The 18,265-nt window shown below is 40.4% G+C and overlaps 2 protein-coding genes across 6 annotated transcripts; one reads left to right on the top strand and one right to left on the bottom strand.

Moving 5' to 3' along the window:
* Positions 1 to 1,078: 1,078 nt before the first annotated feature.
* On the bottom strand, positions 1,079 to 6,547 carry yipf3 (Yip1 domain family, member 3). 2 transcript variants are annotated; one of them, XM_027002562.3, is made up of 9 exons: positions 6,260 to 6,545; positions 5,680 to 5,889; positions 4,997 to 5,103; positions 4,855 to 4,900; positions 4,552 to 4,644; positions 4,244 to 4,375; positions 4,016 to 4,129; positions 3,600 to 3,723; positions 1,079 to 2,320 (listed from the first exon to the last, which is right to left on the bottom strand). In XM_027002562.3, the coding sequence occupies exons 1-9, from the start codon at positions 6,332 to 6,334 to the stop codon at positions 2,190 to 2,192; spliced, it is 1,032 nt and encodes a 343-aa protein (XP_026858363.1). In that variant the 5' UTR covers positions 6,335 to 6,545; the 3' UTR covers positions 1,079 to 2,189. The 2 variants fall into 2 exon arrangements, with proteins under 2 accessions (XP_026858363.1, XP_081580187.1); XM_081724061.1 differs by lacking the exon at positions 4,552 to 4,644 and having other exon boundaries at positions 6,260 to 6,547.
* Positions 6,548 to 8,783: 2,236 nt separating this feature from the next.
* Positions 8,784 to 17,325, top strand: ncoa4 (nuclear receptor coactivator 4). 4 transcript variants are annotated; one of them, XM_027002559.3, is made up of 10 exons: positions 8,784 to 8,941; positions 11,353 to 11,479; positions 12,560 to 12,700; positions 12,883 to 12,971; positions 13,184 to 13,292; positions 14,101 to 14,184; positions 14,312 to 14,440; positions 14,687 to 15,691; positions 15,828 to 15,920; positions 16,009 to 17,325. In XM_027002559.3, exons 1-10 carry the CDS (start codon positions 8,901 to 8,903, stop codon positions 16,012 to 16,014), a joined length of 1,824 nt encoding a protein of 607 aa, XP_026858360.2. In that variant the 5' UTR covers positions 8,784 to 8,900; the 3' UTR covers positions 16,015 to 17,325. The 4 variants fall into 4 exon arrangements, with proteins under 4 accessions (XP_026858360.2, XP_026858359.2, XP_026858362.2 ...); XM_027002558.3 differs by having other exon boundaries at positions 14,098 to 14,184; XM_027002561.3 differs by lacking the exon at positions 8,784 to 8,941 and adding an exon at positions 9,285 to 9,436 and having other exon boundaries at positions 14,098 to 14,184.
* Positions 17,326 to 18,265: the final 940 nt, after the last annotated feature.

The following is an 18,265-nucleotide window of genomic DNA, read 5'->3' as shown; positions in this document are numbered from 1 at the left end:
CGTAACCTACCCCATAATGTAAGTGAATCAGCCATATCTTCTAAGTGTCTTCAGTAGTCTATAAAATACTTTTGTTATATCAATTTCTATTTTATCAAATTTAGTATATAAAGAATGATACATTCGGCACCTCCATGTAAGATAAGCGGTTTAATAATATTTCTAACTGACTCGCATACCTTTAGTTAACCTCTATATCAATACTAATGCAGTCTGTCTCAGGAATGTGATATGAGATATTACCAGCTGTGTCCAGTGTCAGGTTGCAAGCCCATATCTTTATGACTCCCCTGAGGCGCCCCGTGAAACGGGAGCCTTGATTCTTGTACGGCACACAAGCGTATCCCTCAAAGGAGGGATAAAATAAAAGCTTTATCTCTTAGCCTCAATAACTGCTCGAGTGTCACTAGTGCAGGACAGACCATAATGGCTGCAGTCAAGAACCAATAAAAACACGGAATACATTTCAAAACTCGAGATTTACTGATTACTGTATACGCTACATTATGTGTCTGTTAAATGATCCATAAAACATTACATTACAAATTTAATCGTTTTGTATCAGCAGTGAGTTAAAAGTTAGTTGTGATTAGACGATAGCAGACAAGAAAGCCCAGCAGCTTAACTGCGTGTAACACGACATTCATTTTATTTAACGTTGAATCGAAGGGAAGTTATATTACTACTGGTATGTGAAGACATGGGCATAACTTTGCTTTGTAAAGTGCTGGGGACAAGAACACAGAGCTGGTGTTGCATTTAATTGAGCTGCCCCTCAAATTCGCTTTCCCTTTAGGCACCAGTCCTCAGATTTTCAATGAAAATAAATTAGCGTCAAGGCCGAAAGGAAGAGGCTTACGAAAGGTTTTATGGCCGCGTTTGTCAAGCTTAATGGCGCTGAATGCATTTGTACATTTTCAGCGTACACTTTCAAAAAGTAGTGCTGTCAAAATCATTCATTTCAGAAAGTGGTGAGGACCTGTCCCAAGCGTAAATTACGCCTATGTGTCAAGATTAATTTTAACTACCAACCCTCCGTTTTATAAATTCATAAATCCTCAAGAAGGACGACCAGAGGTTACCCTTGCTTTTCAATACTTTATTTTTGAGTCTACCTTTTCTGTACAGTAAATATATAAATAGAATGCTTACATGTACAAGACAAAATAATGAGGCATTATTTTGACAGCTGTATACCTCCAAACAGACATTTGAACTACAGTACATGTAATGGTTGATTAAATCAAAACTGGCTTAAAAATATTTCTCATGCACTATTAAAACATCCGCAAATAAATCATTACTGTATATTTACACCAAAACATTGGTCAGATTAATCAAGATAACTGTAAATGTAGATATAGCCATCTTGCAAAGTTGTCCTCACCAAAAAAAAGAAAGAAAAAAAAGTGATCTCAGAAAAATTAGTGTTAAGTTTTTTAAAGTGTTCCAACTTAAGCTTAAGTCTTTGTAAATTCCACAAATCTTGAGGATGTTAATTTGGAAAGCTTGTAAATTCTAACTGCATATGGATAAAGGTGCGGGACTGGAAAAAAAGGTCTCTCAATAGCACTATGATCTTAATAGTTTATTAACCTAATGAGGATCCTTCACTGATGTTTGAAATGGTAGCTTCTACTGTTTCTAAAGCGTCTTAGCAACATTTCCGCCATGTGACAGAGGTGATGGGTGTTTACAAAACAGCTAAATTGGAAATGAAATAAAATGTACTTGCCACAAGGTGCAAGTCCTGTCCCCTACACCTTTACATGAATTTCACCTAAATATGTGGCAGCACATGAGTTTATCATATGGCAGAAAAAATATATGGAACTTTTACATGCATGTATGGGTCTCCAGTGTTCCCATTTTTTACACATCCTATGTCCGATGTCGTCATTAAAAACTTATTTTTAGTAATTTTCACTCTCAACCAACTGAGATGAGCTTTATAATTCTTAAGACATATGCACAGTGGTGGGGATGGTTTATCAAAACTTCTTTCTCTCAAGAATCCAGTTATGGCACGACAATTTATGCCCAACATCGTGGCAGACACATGACATTCAGCCCACAGCTGGATTCAGGCATAGATGGGGTGCCAGTTTTCCCCATCAATCTCTGTTGCCCAGTTCATAATCCAAAGAGGCTTTACTTCTCAGTAGGAAGTGTCAGTACCAAGTCTTTGATCACTGTGAGTGCACAAGAACAGCCACTGATTTCACAGTGGCATTCATAACAGCAGACGCCACATTAGGAAGGTCTCTGGCCACTCTCTGGATAGGAGGAACATTGGCTCCTTCTAGGGTGTCCAGAATACCTTAAGACAAAAATAAACCCATACAAGCTGTTAATGATTCATAACAAAAGTACAGTACATCCAAGTCAGTTGAGGTTCCCAAATGTTCATATAAGAGCATTCGTAATGAAAAAGGAACAGAATTTATATTCTCTACATATATCTAACTGCAGATCTACTGCATACTTTCTGAATGCTCCTTACAACAAGTATCATACAGCACTCACATAGAAAATGTATACCTGATAAGTATTTATTGACACTGATATGAAAAAATACATACAGAACTTTCAGCACTAAGATTTAGACTGACAATAAGTTCTCCAATCATGACCCAATTCTGAACAGAACAGAAATAAATTCCACTGAAAAAAATATACACTTAGGTGCTTTGGACCTTAGGTGACATAATTGTTTCTAAAATTAAAGAGTACACTAAAAAGAAGAACTCTATTATCACAAGGTCTGGCTAATCTCAGGAGAAATGAATTTACTTATTTGGTTGCTCACAGGGACCAAAATGCACTTTTTAAACTTTTTTCTGCAGATGTATAAAATCAAGCACATAGCCATGCAGTCACCATAAACAAACACTGGAAGTAGAGCGGGTCATACTAAAGAGCTTAGGAACCTTAAATGTGGCACTGTCATAAGATACCACCTTTGCCCCAAGTCAGTTTTTAAAACTTCCACATAGCTAGATCTCCTCCAGTCAATACTAAGTGCTGTTATTGTTAAATGGAAGCTTCTAGGAACAACAATAGCTCAGCAACACCAAGTGATGAAATGCATATCATGTAAAAATCTATATTACCTAAATTACCTATACTCTACCACATCTCTCACTACAGAGCTCAACACTGCCTCTGAAAGCAACATCAGCACAACATCTGTGCCTTGGAGTCTTTATGAAATGGGCAGCTGCCCACAAGCCTAAGATCACTATGTGCAATGGGAAATGTTGACTTAAGTGCTGTAAAGTACACCACCACTGGACTCTGGATCAGTGGATACATGTTCTCTGGGGTGATGAATCACATTTCACTATCTGCCAGCCTAATGGATTAACCTGGGTTTGGCGGACATCAGGAGAACACCACCTACTGGTATGCATGATGCCAACAATAAAGCATGTTGGAGCAGGGATAATATGGACTTTAAAGAGAAGAGAGTCAAACACCTTAAGTTAACCGCCCAAAATGACCTGCAGGCTGTAATAATGTGTTGTTAGACTTGTTCCTTGTTCTCTGTGCAGGGCCACCCACTTTGGTCTGTGCAGGAGTCTGCACCCATTTCTTACCTTCCACTATCCTGTGGTAGGCGAAGTGCAGGTAAAGTAGAAAGAGCATATGGAGGGCAGCCAAGGTCCCGCACAGGAGCAGGCGGGGAGTCTGACCCACCGTGCGTGAGATCAGCACAGCCACCTGGGCCAGGGAGGAAGAGAAAGGACTCTTAACCATTTCGCTGCGAGTTATACTGTGTATGACTATGTATGTGACAAATAAACCAAACTTGAACTTGGGAGAAAAAAAAAAAAAAAAGGCTGACCGATCATATTTCCAACGAGCATACCTAAAAAAGCTGACATCATATCCTGTCTGTCCCACCTCTAAGAAATTCTAACTGTGAACCCTATTTGCATTTGCTGCATCTTGGTAAAATTATTGGCCCAAATCTGTAAGAAAATGAAGGCCATTAAACTGATAAGCTCCATACCATCCGAAGTGTGGAAAGTCCTCCAATGACCAGCCAGAGAATGTAGAAGAGGGAGTGGAAGTGGACGTTGTAAGTGACGAAAAGGACCACACAGTGGCCAAAGAGCCCATAGCCCTGCAACAATTACGACGATGTGCCACACATACAACACAGAGCTTAATATCAAGCTTTGATAAAACATACAGAAATGGCGTATATCTTCCCTTTCAGAAGAAAATGATTACTCACTAACAGAGACAGCATCTGCAGCATGGTGATTTGAGCACTGCAAAGGTAAGCCAAGAAATAAATGAAGGAGGATGTGCCCAGCCAGTAGCCAAAGCAGGTGCCTATGGCAGTGCCCATCAGCGTACCCTCTCTCTGTTTCAGGAAACAGCATTAGTCATTGCAGAAAATGCCTCAGAGATATTACAGTTACAATTAGAACTCCAGGAAAAAAAACAACAACATACATTAAAAAGAATCAGGAGAACACTTAGAACCGAATTCTACCTGGTGCATTTACACATGTAAAGCTCATAAAGACAATTGCTTACAATAACAGTGCCAGATGTTTTCATGCCATGGAGTAGGATGGCCACCAGCGTGAACACCAGCATCATTGGTCCATAAAGCTCCCCTGCAATTTTCTATGGAAAGTGCATGAATTGGTGGAGCTGCTAATTCTTCTTCTTAGACCGATTATATCAACTGCCAAAAGTAGTTTAGATTATTGCTACCTTAGTCAATTGGTCTGAAAAGCAGTGTGTGTGTGTGTTCATTTTTTTCCTAATTATTATACAGAAAATGCTTTTTTTTTTGCACTAAACATCAGAAGACAGGAATATTAAAATTATTACCTGTGGAAAATTGATCATTCTGAGAGGAACCATGGATTCAATTAATCTGCACAAAACGTACATTATCAGTTATTAACACTGGAAAAACCTAATCACCACCTCTTTGAAAACACGTTGACATGACCGGTTTGATAGATCTCACCTGTTTCTCACTTGAACAGGCTCGACATCAAAATAAGGTCGGAGGATGTCAATATTAGCATAGAGGTTAAACGCTTTTGACGCCTGCCGCTTCCCTGCTTGCCACACCTGCACACATTCAAGGAACATCCATTACAATAAATAATTTATGTAAATCATGTCATACTTGATATGGTAATTATGTCTTCTCCCTTGCAGTTAAAAGGGTAAAAGTGTTTATAAAGCCATCATATACCAGCACATCTCAGGGTATGCTAATTTGTCGTGTCCCATGAGATATGGCAAAATATCTTGTTGTAAATTAAAGAGTATTGTGTTCAGTGTCAGTCTGCTGAATATTAGCCCAAGTATTCGCTGCACAGTATTTCTAAAACAGGCTAGAAGGAGTCATCCCATTTTGGAAAAAGTGGAACAGTTGCAAAACAAATAAAATAAATAAAAATAATTAATTACATTAAATTACATTTAAAAAACACACAAAAAACCCCCCAAAATAAACAGATTTTCCTAAGACAAGTCAGACGTCTGAATACAACCATCGTGAAACTCATGACACCACAACCTACGACACGAAGGCCAGCAAAAGCAGGACTGCACACTTCAGTGAGACCTAATGACACGCACACAATAGTGTATGCAATAGTTTGTCATTCAGAGCAACGTGCTACATGCACTGTGGCTGACCTCATCAGCAACCTGTCTGCCCAACTGTCCTTTGAGGCCCTTCATTCCGAGGAATTCTCCATCCTCTCCACCGTCCTCCTCCTCTCCACCGTCCTCCTCCGCCACCTCCTCCTCTTCCTTCATTCGCTGGTGCATCTCTCCCATATCCTCAAAGCTGGAGCCCGAGGTATCATCCATGTTCTCCATGTCTATTACTGCTGAGCCACTGCCCTAAGAATGAATCAAACTACATGCTAACCGGACGTGCAGTATGTAAGTGGTTACGATAATTACGGTTAAACAAACGTGTTTATGAGTTTCACTGTGTTTGGGCAAGTAAGAGTTCACAGACCAAGGGAGCCCTTGCCAACAACCCAGCTAGACAGGTTAGTAAGTTAGACAGATGAGCGACATACGCCACAGGGTTTTTTTTTTTTTTTTTTTGGCTAGTTAGCTAGCTTAGCTGCTATGTTTATGGTTCATTAACACAAAGCTTATTGCAGCTAAAACAAAACACTTCCAAATGATAGGAGGCAAATAACCAGTGGCAGATATCGGAACATCTGACAATTGACGAGATGCTGTAATAGATAAACGTTACCTGGATAATAATGTTATCGTCAAAACCACCCCATGGTTCCGTATTCGTGTTTTTGGTTCCCTCGGATGCCGACATTTTATCAGTTGATGTGACGGCACTAATCTAGAAGTTCAACAGTTGTACAACTACGACGCAACTATACGATACCAACGCTCATTATATTTTAAGGGACAGATAACTAGTTGAATCGGAACGATTAATCCTGCCAAATGTAAACACCTAGCTAGCTACATTCCACATAAGATGTGTGAAGCACGAAGCAATATGAGGCTGCCTAGCTGTATTGTGTCAGGACACTTCTCATAAGACAGACTAGCTGGCTGGCTAGAAACACTTGGGCATTAAATTTTGTCAAAGTGCAAGTCTCTGCTAAAAGTTTATTTTCAAAGTACATTTCCTCAGTCAAAATAGAAAAAGAAAAAAATATTTTGTGAAAAAACAAAAGTAACGTTTATAACGTTAAGATTATAAAATGTGTTAATATAAAATGACAAAAATAAACAGACAAATCTAATAGTAAACTAAAACATTCACTAATATAAACGAGTGTACTTAAGAAAATTGTTTATTTTTGATACTTCAGCTAGAAAGATTATCAGTAAAACTAAATTGTAAAAGTACTGCGTATCGCTTAAAATATATGATGTCGCTCAATTCTGATTTTTGTCTCAATTTACCAGTTTGCCGGGCTTTTATTTTGACGGAAGTCACATGAATTTGGACCTAGGCATGCTTCGAGTAGAGTCACGTCAAGTAGTCGCTCGTCTATACTGAGTTACGTCAATTTTACGCCTGCCACGTTTGTCATTGTGTTTCAAACAAAGCCTGTATTTTCTGAATAGTTTATTTATTTTTCTGTTTAAAAGTAGACTTTTACCTTTATATAACTTTTTAAATTTTTATATTATTGTTAATGTTTAAATATTTGTCTTATTTGAATCAGATTAAAATGTTGAAATTCTTTTTTATTACCTTGAGTTAAATAATAGTAGTCTAGGTGTATTTATCTATTGTCTTTTAAAGGAAAGGCCACAGAAAATGGTTGAGACTCTACATGATATACAAACATATTTTGCACTGAAAAGCACTTCAGGCTAAATGAAAAATGCCTTGAAGACTGTTGGGTCCCTGAGAAAGGCCCTTAACCCTCAATGTCTCAAGTTGTACTCAGTCATGATTGTAAGTAGCTTTGGATAAAAGCGTCAGCTAAATTCCATAAATGTAAATGTAAGTATAAAGGTAAACTAAAGATAAAGTCAAAGACAAGATAATGGCTGTGGAGCAGACCCTAGATGTGTAAGCATTTTAGCTTTAGATTCTAATCTTTGTGCAATATCTAGAGCCATGACACTCAAAAGATAAAATGTGAGACTTTTGACTTCCATATCTCCTGAATCTTGGGATTAAATGGTTTGGAGTATTCAAAATACCAAGACATTCCTAAAGTGAAGGAAAATTGCAGCCAAGGAAAACAAGATATCCGACCTGTATGTATGTCTCACTGGGCTGTTCTAATGAGTATAATCTGACCTGTATGTATACCTCACTGGGCTGTTCTAACGAGTATAATCCGACCTGTATGTATACCTCACTGGGCTGTTCTAACGAGTATAATCCGACCTGTATGTATACCTCACTGGGCTGTTCTAATGAGTACAATCAGACCTGTATGTATACCTCTCTGGGCTGTTCTAATGAGAAGTTCACATCAACTTAGTCATCCACACCTCAATCAAACAAACAACAACAAAAAAACACCTTTTAAATATATTAATTCACACTTTTATTCATCTTTTCTAATTTTCATCCACAAATAAGTATCCCTCCAAACAACAGTGCAAGAATATAACATCTTGGAAAGCAGATGATAAAGAGAAGCATCTGCATAACCAGGCAGCCTTTACAACCAAATAAAGCAAACAAAATGTTAAGTTGCACAGTATATATTAGAGGATAAGCATGGACAAGATTCTATTGCTTAAGCATGCATAAATCTGGATATTAGAAAGTTATGTTTTGCTGTAACTGGAAATACACATTCAGAACAAAACTCGTGTTCATATCTTATCCTTTAACATAGTTAAATGAGGTGTTTTAAATAGATATGTTTAAGCAATATGGTGATTTGAATATAAAATGTTTAAGCAATATTAATCAAACTATGAAATATACTATACAATATCTTTTATGTTGAAATAATGCAACAATCGATATAATTTTGGCGAAAGATTTATTGTTTTTTAAATGTTAAAGCTTCAAATTGTAAACCCCCCGCCCCGCACATTGACCGCTAGGTGTCAGTGCAATATCAATACTTGGAACACAAAGGACCGGTTGATGTGACAATATCGCGAGGTACTGCCATAATAATAATAATAATAATAATAATAATAATAATAACTAGTATTATTATTATTATTATTATCCCGTTCAAGTCGCAAGAATTTTACAGCTACATACGTTTCACAATCTATTAAAGAGTACCCCCTCAAATCCAATTGCGTAAAATGTGCGTTTGACGACGCCGTAAACGCGTTACGGTTATAAGCTCACAGCTTTGCCGGTGCGTGGGGGTTTTCAACGAGCTAGCGTTGTATTTTTTATAATCCTGATAAACATCTTTGGTGAATATTTTTCCCCGATGTCATCCAAATGCAAACTGACGCAAAACAAGGAATGTGGGTATGTAACACTTTAAATACCACACTATTAATATGTTAGCGTTAATTCAATGTGGTTAGCAAGCAAGCTAGCATTAGCCCTGATATATTGGAATGTCGTCTGAAAATGTTTAGCTAGCCAGATAAAATTTAGCTAAACCGGCTGTCCGTCCGTAATGAATATTTCACAATATTCCTCAGTAGCTGGCTGGTTATCTTAGCACAGTTTACTCAAATATATTCTGTGACAAGGGTGAACAAATTCGGTCCTAAATATTTGCCGCTTGCAGAGTTTAGTTCCAACTTCATTGTAGCACACCTGGCTAGCTATATTAAGATGGTCTGAAGAACCTGATTAACTGGACCTGGTGCTTTGCATTAGGACTGGAACTAAACTCAGCGGCGTGGTAGTCAGCCAGCTAGGTTAACAAGTTCATCCGGACGGGACTTGGCCACCATGCACTACGCCATGTAGTTAACGGGGGATTTGGAGGACTCTCGAAAAACTAAAAAATAGGTAAATTTTAAATGACAGCTAGCCGTGCAGTTTCTTTTAAAAATATTAAGCGCTAATCCGTGAACTAGTTGTATGACGGTTACTGTTAGGGAAATGTTTTGTAAAAAGTGATTATTAATGTGAAGAACTGAAACATTGATGGTTCTACCCCATGTCCTAATTTGTGCTAATTTGGCTAATGCTAGTTCAGGCCTAGAGATCGGTGTTTTTGCGAAATGTTTTCCTCCGTTCTTTCTTGATGTTGGCAAATTTCTTTGGGGTCATACACATTCCAGAGTTTGTGGTATGTTTAATTAATTACTGAAGCACAAGACTAGGGATAATGGTGTCAACTTATAACCTAATATATTATAACATGTGGCTACTCTGTTTCCTTTCTCGTCAGACCAAAGGGTAGTAACATGGCTAGTTAGCTAATTAGCTATCTAAAATTTAAAAAAAAGGGTGGGTGTGTGTCAGCACAGTTGGATAATGGTAAGCCCCTTCTTGGGCCCCTATCAGATGGCGTACGTGCAGAACAGAGCAGCTGTGGTGGCCACGTGTGTAGGTGCTGTGGGAGGCCCCAGCAAGGCAAAGATAAGTCTTGAAAGCAGACATTTAAAGCGCTGCCTTAGCTGCTAACGGACGAGTCCTTACCTCGAATCAGTTTAACACCCGGTAAATCTTTGGATTGACCAAATGAGGTACGAACCGGCTAGATACTCAGGAACTGTATTGCCGCTTGTTCGATAGCTGTTTGACCTCCTCACGCATGCATTTTCAGTAACCTTTTCGCCTCCTATTTTCTTTTAAAGTCATTGTGTGCCGAAAATATATTTCGAGAGATCCTGACTGTAGTAGTTAGCTTTGTGCCTTTGCATCGGAAACGGGATGTGGGAATTTTGTCGAATCATTGTTACTAAAGGTTGAGATGACTAGTTATAATGTAGTATTGTTGAAACATTGGTACTGAAGGTTGAAATGACTGACTATCAATTTGAGGATTGCCGGCTAAACTGCTAGGAAAGCTAACTGATGGCTTTTGTCGTGGCTGTTTTTACTTTTCACGATGCGAACGGTAACTTGGATACTTGCCAAAATATTTGCCCTTTGTATATTTTTGTAAAAATGTCTTTGCCTCCGTTTCCTCGACGTGGCTTTTAGCTTGTATGCACTACGTAAATGTTTATATTGATAAACGACATGCGAGGCGTCTTTATTACCAGTACGTTTACGCCTTTCCTTTCTCCTGCCAAAACTCATGTATTTCGTGTCGTCTCGGTAGATCTAAAACATGGGGGAATGTACTCGCTAGGTTTTTTTAAAGAATGCTAACGAACATTAATGATTTATTTTTATAGTTTAAGACTTTCTGACAATTTCGATATCTCCTATAAAGGATCACTAAAAATATGTCTTGCCCATATGAAGTGTTGATTACTTTTAACAATTAGCATTTATGCTTGTGAGGCAACTGTAAGTAGATAACGCTCATACCTCTGATAGGTGCATGCTTTGTATGCTGGAAATGCAAAATGTTTAAGTATTGCCTTTTGAGCAACATTGAATTAATTTCTCACAGGAAGAATACTTTTGGCTCAAGAAACAGTGAGCACTGAAGAAGGCAGTTTCACCTTGGAGCTTAAATAGAATGTGCTAAGTTTAACAGCTATTTTTAACATGACTTTTTTTTTAGTGTTCTTGGCCAGATACCTAGACTAAACGTGAAAAGCTACGATGTACAATACAGTGTGCACCTTTCTTGTGTAGCGCACCTGTGATGATCGACATTGTAACATCGCAACTGAAGTCATTTATTGCCATCCATTTCAATATATAATTTATATATACATGTCAGGCATTGTTGCCCTGCATGGAGTTCCTGTTCAAATCCAGCCTCATTCTTTTTGACTTATGATGAATGTTGTTTTCAACAGGATGTCAGCAGTAGGGGACCAAGAGAGCACTGTCCTGAAGCAGTGTGTTCAGGCCCGGACACAGCTGGAGGAGGCCATCGCTGGGGTGGTGAATGCTGAGGTCCAGCTTAGGGATAACTCGAGAGAGGTGAGAGACTTGAGCTTTGTTTTTGGTCTACTGCTGCCCTCTTCCGGGGCCGTTAATTCCTGTGGCTTCTTATGGTAAAGCCATTCCTGCGCTAACTTTTGAGCAAGCATTATTGTTCAGAATGTTTTTGCTTGCGCCGGTGAACAAAGCTGTAGTATCGGCGGTGCATCTTTCCAGCTTCTTTCGCCCTCTGTCTTTACTCATTGTCTTTTGTGCTTCCTTCTGAAAACAGCGTTGATCAGGTTTTCTTTGAGGTGCTTTGTCTAATCCCCAAATGGAGAGAGAAAGAAGGCATCTTTATCACACATGCAGGACAAATGCCCAGCCGCATGACATGATAACCACTTGCTTGCCCTCCGCCCTTGAGTGTGCTGTTTGTGATGTGGAAGAGCTTGTTAAGACTTGCATGTTAGAATGAATTTACAGAGCCTTTGTGGCCTTGGGATGGTTAATAATTGCTCTGTGACCCATAATAATCACAAGAAAGAAGATTTGGCCGCAGGAGGTGGTCACATGAGATCACTGCTAAATGTGACCAGTGGAAGAGAATAATTGACACTAGTTCCGTATAAATAGGATGGAGGTAAACATTAAGCCACATATCCAGCTTCTCCCTAGGATGGTGCATGTCTCTGCTCAAGCTCCAAGATTCTCATCAGCTGGCTAGCCTGGGACTTGTGGCAAATTTTCTTCTTACGGTCATTTTGTGTGGAATAGTAGGAAATCTAGGTGATGGGAGTGTTTTCTTTTCTTATATTTTCACTAGACAAGGACCAGAACTGATTGAAAACCATTTGTTTTTGTAAAATCTTCAGCCCTACTGAGTGGGATAGTGTGAGGCATTTCTGTAACCTGTTCTTACCAGTGACTGCAGGAGATTTTAAAAAGCTTCTTGGCTACTGTGATCTGTAATCGCACACGGCTCTTATGGCCGATTTTAAAGCGTTTGGTAACAGCGGTGTCTGTCCGTGTGAGACCTCTTCCTCAGTCCGTTTGTCTTGTGTCCACTTTCTCTCGTCTCGGTTTTAATGCTGTTTTCTCTTCCTCTGAAGTTCTCTCAACCCCTCTGCTTGTGTCCAGGTCAAGGCCCAGCTGCACAGCTGCATCAGTAGGCACCTGGAGACGCTGCGCTCTCGCGAGGTATGGCTGCTTGAGCAGATAAACCTGGTGGAGCAGCTGAAAGGAGAGGCACTCCAGCAGCAGCTGCATCAGCTCCACTGGGTGAGTGTCGCAGCATCAGCATTCAAAGCCTGGTCGGGTTGAACTCTGACCAGTTATAGTGTGATTATTTTTATTTGCACTGATTTATGCCCTTGAGGTCTTGCAGTCCGATCTGTTTGAGCTTTGATGATGGAAAGTGTTATCTGTGGTAACCCTCCCCCCTCCTCTCTGTTCGTGTATAGCTCCGGGGCCAGTTTGACATTCTTATTCATCAGCTGGAGAATTTCCACAGCAACGACCTCGCCAACCAGCTGACTAGTTGTTTGGAGAAGTAAGCCCTAGCACATTTTGCACTATGACTGGATTTAATTTAGCTGGCAGGTTTGCCTCAACAAGCCAAATTACTATTTACAGGCCAGACTCCTCATTAAATCCACTGTGGTATTTTAAGCCCCTCTCTACCTTCTGTGAAAAAAAGCATGGTTTGTCTGCAACTTTTATTCATTTTCAGTATGTAAACATTACTACTTTGGCTCCATGCAGGTTTTCTGGTTTGTCTCTGACTCCTGAGGAAACACCAGAGATGAGTTTTGAAGCGGACGCTTGTTCCTTGCGTCAGGCCATCAGGTGTTTTGGTACCATTTCCACCCAGGTTTGTGGAACACGCGCACTGGCATGACTACCTGGGGTTCAATGGTAAACGTTTATGGTAACATAGGAGCACAACCTTTTTATATGCCTTTTAATTCCTGATGCAGAGAGATGGATTTAGTTTTCAGTATAGTCAAAATAAATCAAATTATACTATTACAGTAACCAACATTCACCTAAAGCACACACAATGGCGTTGTGTATATAATTTGGATTCCAGATTGAATAGTCGGACGGAGGGTTACTGCACATGTACATAATTTGAATAGTATAGTAGTTAGATATGTGCAAGTGGTGTTTTAAACACCTTTCGGTTTCAACTATCAATGATGCTGATTCAGTCCGGTGTGTTTTGTTTTTTTTTTTGTTTTTTTTTGGCCAACATTTAACCGAATATTTACCAGCTAATGTTTGCGCAGTAAAGCAAGCTACGTAATATTTTCAGCCACTTAAAAATTCAAGGAGGGGCAAATGCGAGCTTTTTACTCACTGTAGACCCCTGCGAAAGGCTTCCAGTTCAGTCTATCTGAAGCCTTCCTTTTTGGATTTACTAGCATAAGTTTTCACTAGACTGACTCATTGTTCATTGAAGCTGAGTCATAGCTCGCTGTCATGCAGAACTTGCAGTACCGTCAGATATAGCCTGTATTCCCGCGGCTGTAGCTGACTCGATATTAGCTTTACATTTTAGTGAAGGTTGTTTGCTTTTAACCCGTGCGTGCCCTACCAGATGGCAATGGAATGTTCCACATTGGACAGCCTAGTACTCTCTAAGGTCAAAGCCCTCATTACTCTCCCCTCTGCAGCAGATGGTGAGGACACCCACCCTGAAAGAAAGTGTGGGCTCTGGCAACAGAGCAGGGCAGAGCTGCCCTGTTGCTACCAAGAAACAGGTTTGTCCTTTTGCTGTCACCTTGTGTATTACGTGCTTCAGTAGATAACTGACACCAGCTCTTATGTTTAGACTCTCCCACTTACTCATGTTGCACTGCAAACAGCCTGGTTGTTTTGTTCAATTAGAAGCTGGACTCAGAATGGGGAGAGCCTCTTGGTGAATGGCTTCTGGGCAGCCATGTTGTAACCAGTGTGCCGTTTGAATATCAGTTCAGCAAGAATCCTCAGGATTGGCTGGTTGCTCCTAAGGAAAAGGTGACTTGCAGTTTCATTATAGTTATGAACAGGAACACTCGCTGACCCCTCAAATTATTTTATCTAAATCCAATGCTGTGATTCGTTTGACTTGTCCTGCTTAATATGTAGTATTGTCCTCTAAATTCAATAACAATATAATATTCTACATTAATTGGGGGAAAAGTTATGTTACAATAAGTATGACTAAGGTGTATATATCCTAGGGAACAAGGCCCACTGACTTTGACCCTTTTTTCTGTCCAGGTCCATTGCCCACTTGTGCCATTTGATTTTGAGAAGGCATGGGGTCAGCTAAAAGATCTTGAATGCTGGCTTGTGAAGAAGTCACCTTCACGTGAGCGAACCAGTAGCACAGCAAGCACCAGCAGCTCCACCATCTCCATCGAGAAGATTGACGAGAGCGAGTTTCTGGAAGAAGATGATGGGTCACTGCTGGAGGATGGTGAGAAGGCTGCGGACACCGAGGTGCTCAGTGACGACTGGCTCGTCACCCCCAGCAAGCTGGCTGCGACCAAGTCTGACACGGACCGCTGGAAGCCCATCTTTAAACCCTTCCACGAAGGCTTCTTGCCAAGCGAGTGGCTCCGTAAGTCTGACTGCGGCTCATGTTGCAGCTCACGCACCAAGGCTTTGGAGATCGAGAACCTGGGTAAGCTCAAGTGCCTAAAGGTGGCCCCGGCCCAACCTGCCCCGGCCTCCCCTTCCCCCTTTGTCCCTGCCCCTATCGAAGCCTGGCTCCAGCAGGCCGTCCCTTTGGGGACCGCCTGCAAAGCCAACGAGACCTGCTCCAGCTTCGCCCAGTGCGTTTGTGATGACAACTGCGGCAAGGAAGCCCTGTGCGCCTGGCTGCTGAAGAAAGAAGGCCGCGACAAGAATGGCATGCCTGCCGAGAAGAACGTCGGCAGCAAGTCGGCCCTCCTCCAGCAGCAGGAGCAGCAGCAGAAGGTGCAGGCCATCCTGGAAGCTTGGCTGCACCCCAGCAGAAGCACTTCCGCCCAGGCCCCTGTGCCCCCCTCCTCTCTGTCTCCCTGGATGTTCCCAGCCATGCCAGAGAGCGAGAAGGCAGCCTGTCAGGAGGAGAAAAGCACTCCCTTTAAATCTCTGCTCAGACCCCTGCAGCCCGAGAGCTGGGTCTTGCCAGCAAAACTGCAGAGCAGTGAAGTCTCCAGCAAGCAGCACACACCAGACACAGCCATCATGGAGTCGGAGGAGGACAAGTGGCTACTGCGCAAGAGAGCCAACGCAAAGGTGAGGCTGATGCCTGAGGTGCAGAGGCATGGCGGAGCAGTGGAAAACCAGCCACGCTGGCTCAGGTGCCATTTGCAATATATGACTCCATTTTAAAAGATCTAATTGAAGATCATTATTCCCTTTCTGTTAACAGGACAGACTTGGTCTTCCCAAAGTCTGTGATTTATTTTCCTGTCTCAGACTTGATGGAGAGAAAGAGAAGTGGCTTCACCAAGCACCTATACAGGTGAGATTTTCTGATGTTTATCTGAGTTCATGGGTTTATCTGGGAATTTCTGCTTTTGTTGGTCATCAAAGACATTTTCTTTTTACAGATTTGAAAACTGTTTTCCAGAAACAGTTTCACTAATCTTTTGGTGGACCCACTGAATTGCTGATCACCGCACACAAAATCAACTGCCTTACTTTTCATGTTCTGTAGGGTCATGTGGTGTATAGTCTTTCACTGTTTTAAGTAGGTCTTGCTTAAAATCCTGTTGAGAAATTGACTTTTGCTGTAACCTTCTCTTAACTCTTTGATGTAGGATTTAAGCTTTTATAAGGAGATTTCTAACTTCCATTTGAATTTGCCTATAACTTCCCAAAATTCAGTGTCAATCAGTACCAATTGCTTAAATGATCCAAGTCTAAATTTTATTGCGCATGATTATTGTTGTTTGCCTAGAGGAGGACTGGTTGCTTAACAGGCTTAAGGCATCTTGATAGTTAACCCTTCCTGACCTTTTTGTCTAACTTGCAAATTTCTCCTACTAAAAATGTATTATGATTTTTTTTGGGGGGGGTGTGTGGTTTTTTTAACGTCTGTCTGTTTTCTTTGTTTAGCTTAAAGGCCAATATTATTTCAAGTGAAATCTGATACTGAGTTGGTTGGACAGGCATAGGTTCCGTTCTGTGTAGAATGATGAACATGCAGGTGTCGTATGAAACTATCCAAAAATGGCATGGTGCTTCATATTTATTCCATTACATATGGAATAAGTAAACAAGTTGCACAATATTCTGCTCACATGATTGCAGCTTCAGTATAATGCTGTGCCTGATTTGCCACAGTGTATTGGGAGAGCTGTAGGTGTTCTCGCCTGCTGTTCTTGCACAAGCGGTAGATATGTGGACTAAGGGGTGTTCATCCAATACTGGCCTCCGTACAGTGTGGCAAATGTTCTTCAGAATATCATTATAGTGTTATGGATATAAAAATTTCTCCACCACTCATTTTTTTCTTTCTGCTCTTCTACATTGGTCATGTTGGTGCACAAGATCATGGGCTTAAGTTTAAAGATGTTAAACCTGACTACTTAAGATGAACCAAGAAACCTTCCAAGATGGTATTTTAAACTCTATTGGAAGAACATTTGCTTTTGGACATTTATCAATCCCTCACCTAAGGACCAACGGTTCAGTGCAATAAAGATATGTGAACTTAATTCATGTCAGCAGAGTGGTATTAAGGAGTATTATACAAAGTTCTCTTCTTACGCCCATACTCTTGTCCTGAAGTGTGATGCTATATACACAATTGTGTATCAGGTAAATCAGACATAAGCTATTTAGAATAGTGTTGCTTACATGCATTTTGTCCTTTTGTGATTCATGTACCATATTTTAACACTTAATAAATTCATTCAAAAATGCTGAGTTGTAATGCCTAGTCTGTTCTTCCTAGCGCTTCCTGTTTTACCAGTACCAATAAAGAAGCCGTACTCCCTCATTATATCAGTAAAGTGATTCACTGCAGTCACGGCCAAAAGTTGAGACAGACACAAATACTGGTTTTCACAAATTGTACTGCTGCAGGGAGTGGGTTTGCCATGAATAAGGAATGGTATCAAAACATCCAAGAGCAATGTCTCCCAATGATCCAGGAGCAATTTGGTGATGAACAATGCTTTTTCCGGCATGATGGAGAACCAGGTCATAAGGCAAAAATGGCACAGTGACCAAAACATCGAAATTTTGGGTACAAAGCCTAGAAAGGCCCCAGATCTTAATCCCATTGAGGACCTGTTAATCCTCAAAAGAGGGTGACCAAACAAAAGCACAGAAACTGATCAATTCCAAGCACTGATTATGCAAGAATGGGTTGCCATCAGTCAAGATTTTGCCCAGAAGCTGATATCCAACATGCCATGGCGAATTGCAGAAGTCTTAAAAAAGAAGGGTCAACACTGTTAAATATTAAGTCTTTGCTTAAACTGGTAAAGTAAAAAAAACAAATAAACAAACAAAAAAACTTATGAAAAATAATTGTACTTCATTATACAATATAAATATCTGACAAGAATCTAAAAACAAACAAACTGAAGCAGTAAACATTGTAAAAACCAAAATCTGTGTGAGTCTCAGGTTCTGGCCATGACTACTATTGAAGCTGTGCAGTGAAAGCAGCTAAATGCATGTTTTGCCTTTAAGAGTCCACAACATGCACCTGCTACAGTATGCCTTGCATGTGAAATGAGATGACCTATTTTTAAAATTATTCATGACTAATAATGTCTGAAGGAAAATGTGGGTAGACTTCCTTTCTTTTGGAGCCAATGAACACTACAGCAGTCAAAGAACAGAGGACAGGAT

This window comes from Electrophorus electricus, chromosome 12 (assembly GCF_041902795.1).
Source record: "Electrophorus electricus isolate QZ-2024a chromosome 12, ASM4190279v1, whole genome shotgun sequence".
Classification (NCBI taxonomy): Eukaryota; Metazoa; Chordata; class Actinopteri; order Gymnotiformes; family Gymnotidae; genus Electrophorus; species Electrophorus electricus.
Note: the sequence above shows the minus strand (reverse complement) of the source record. Positions and strands in the feature narration are given on the sequence as shown.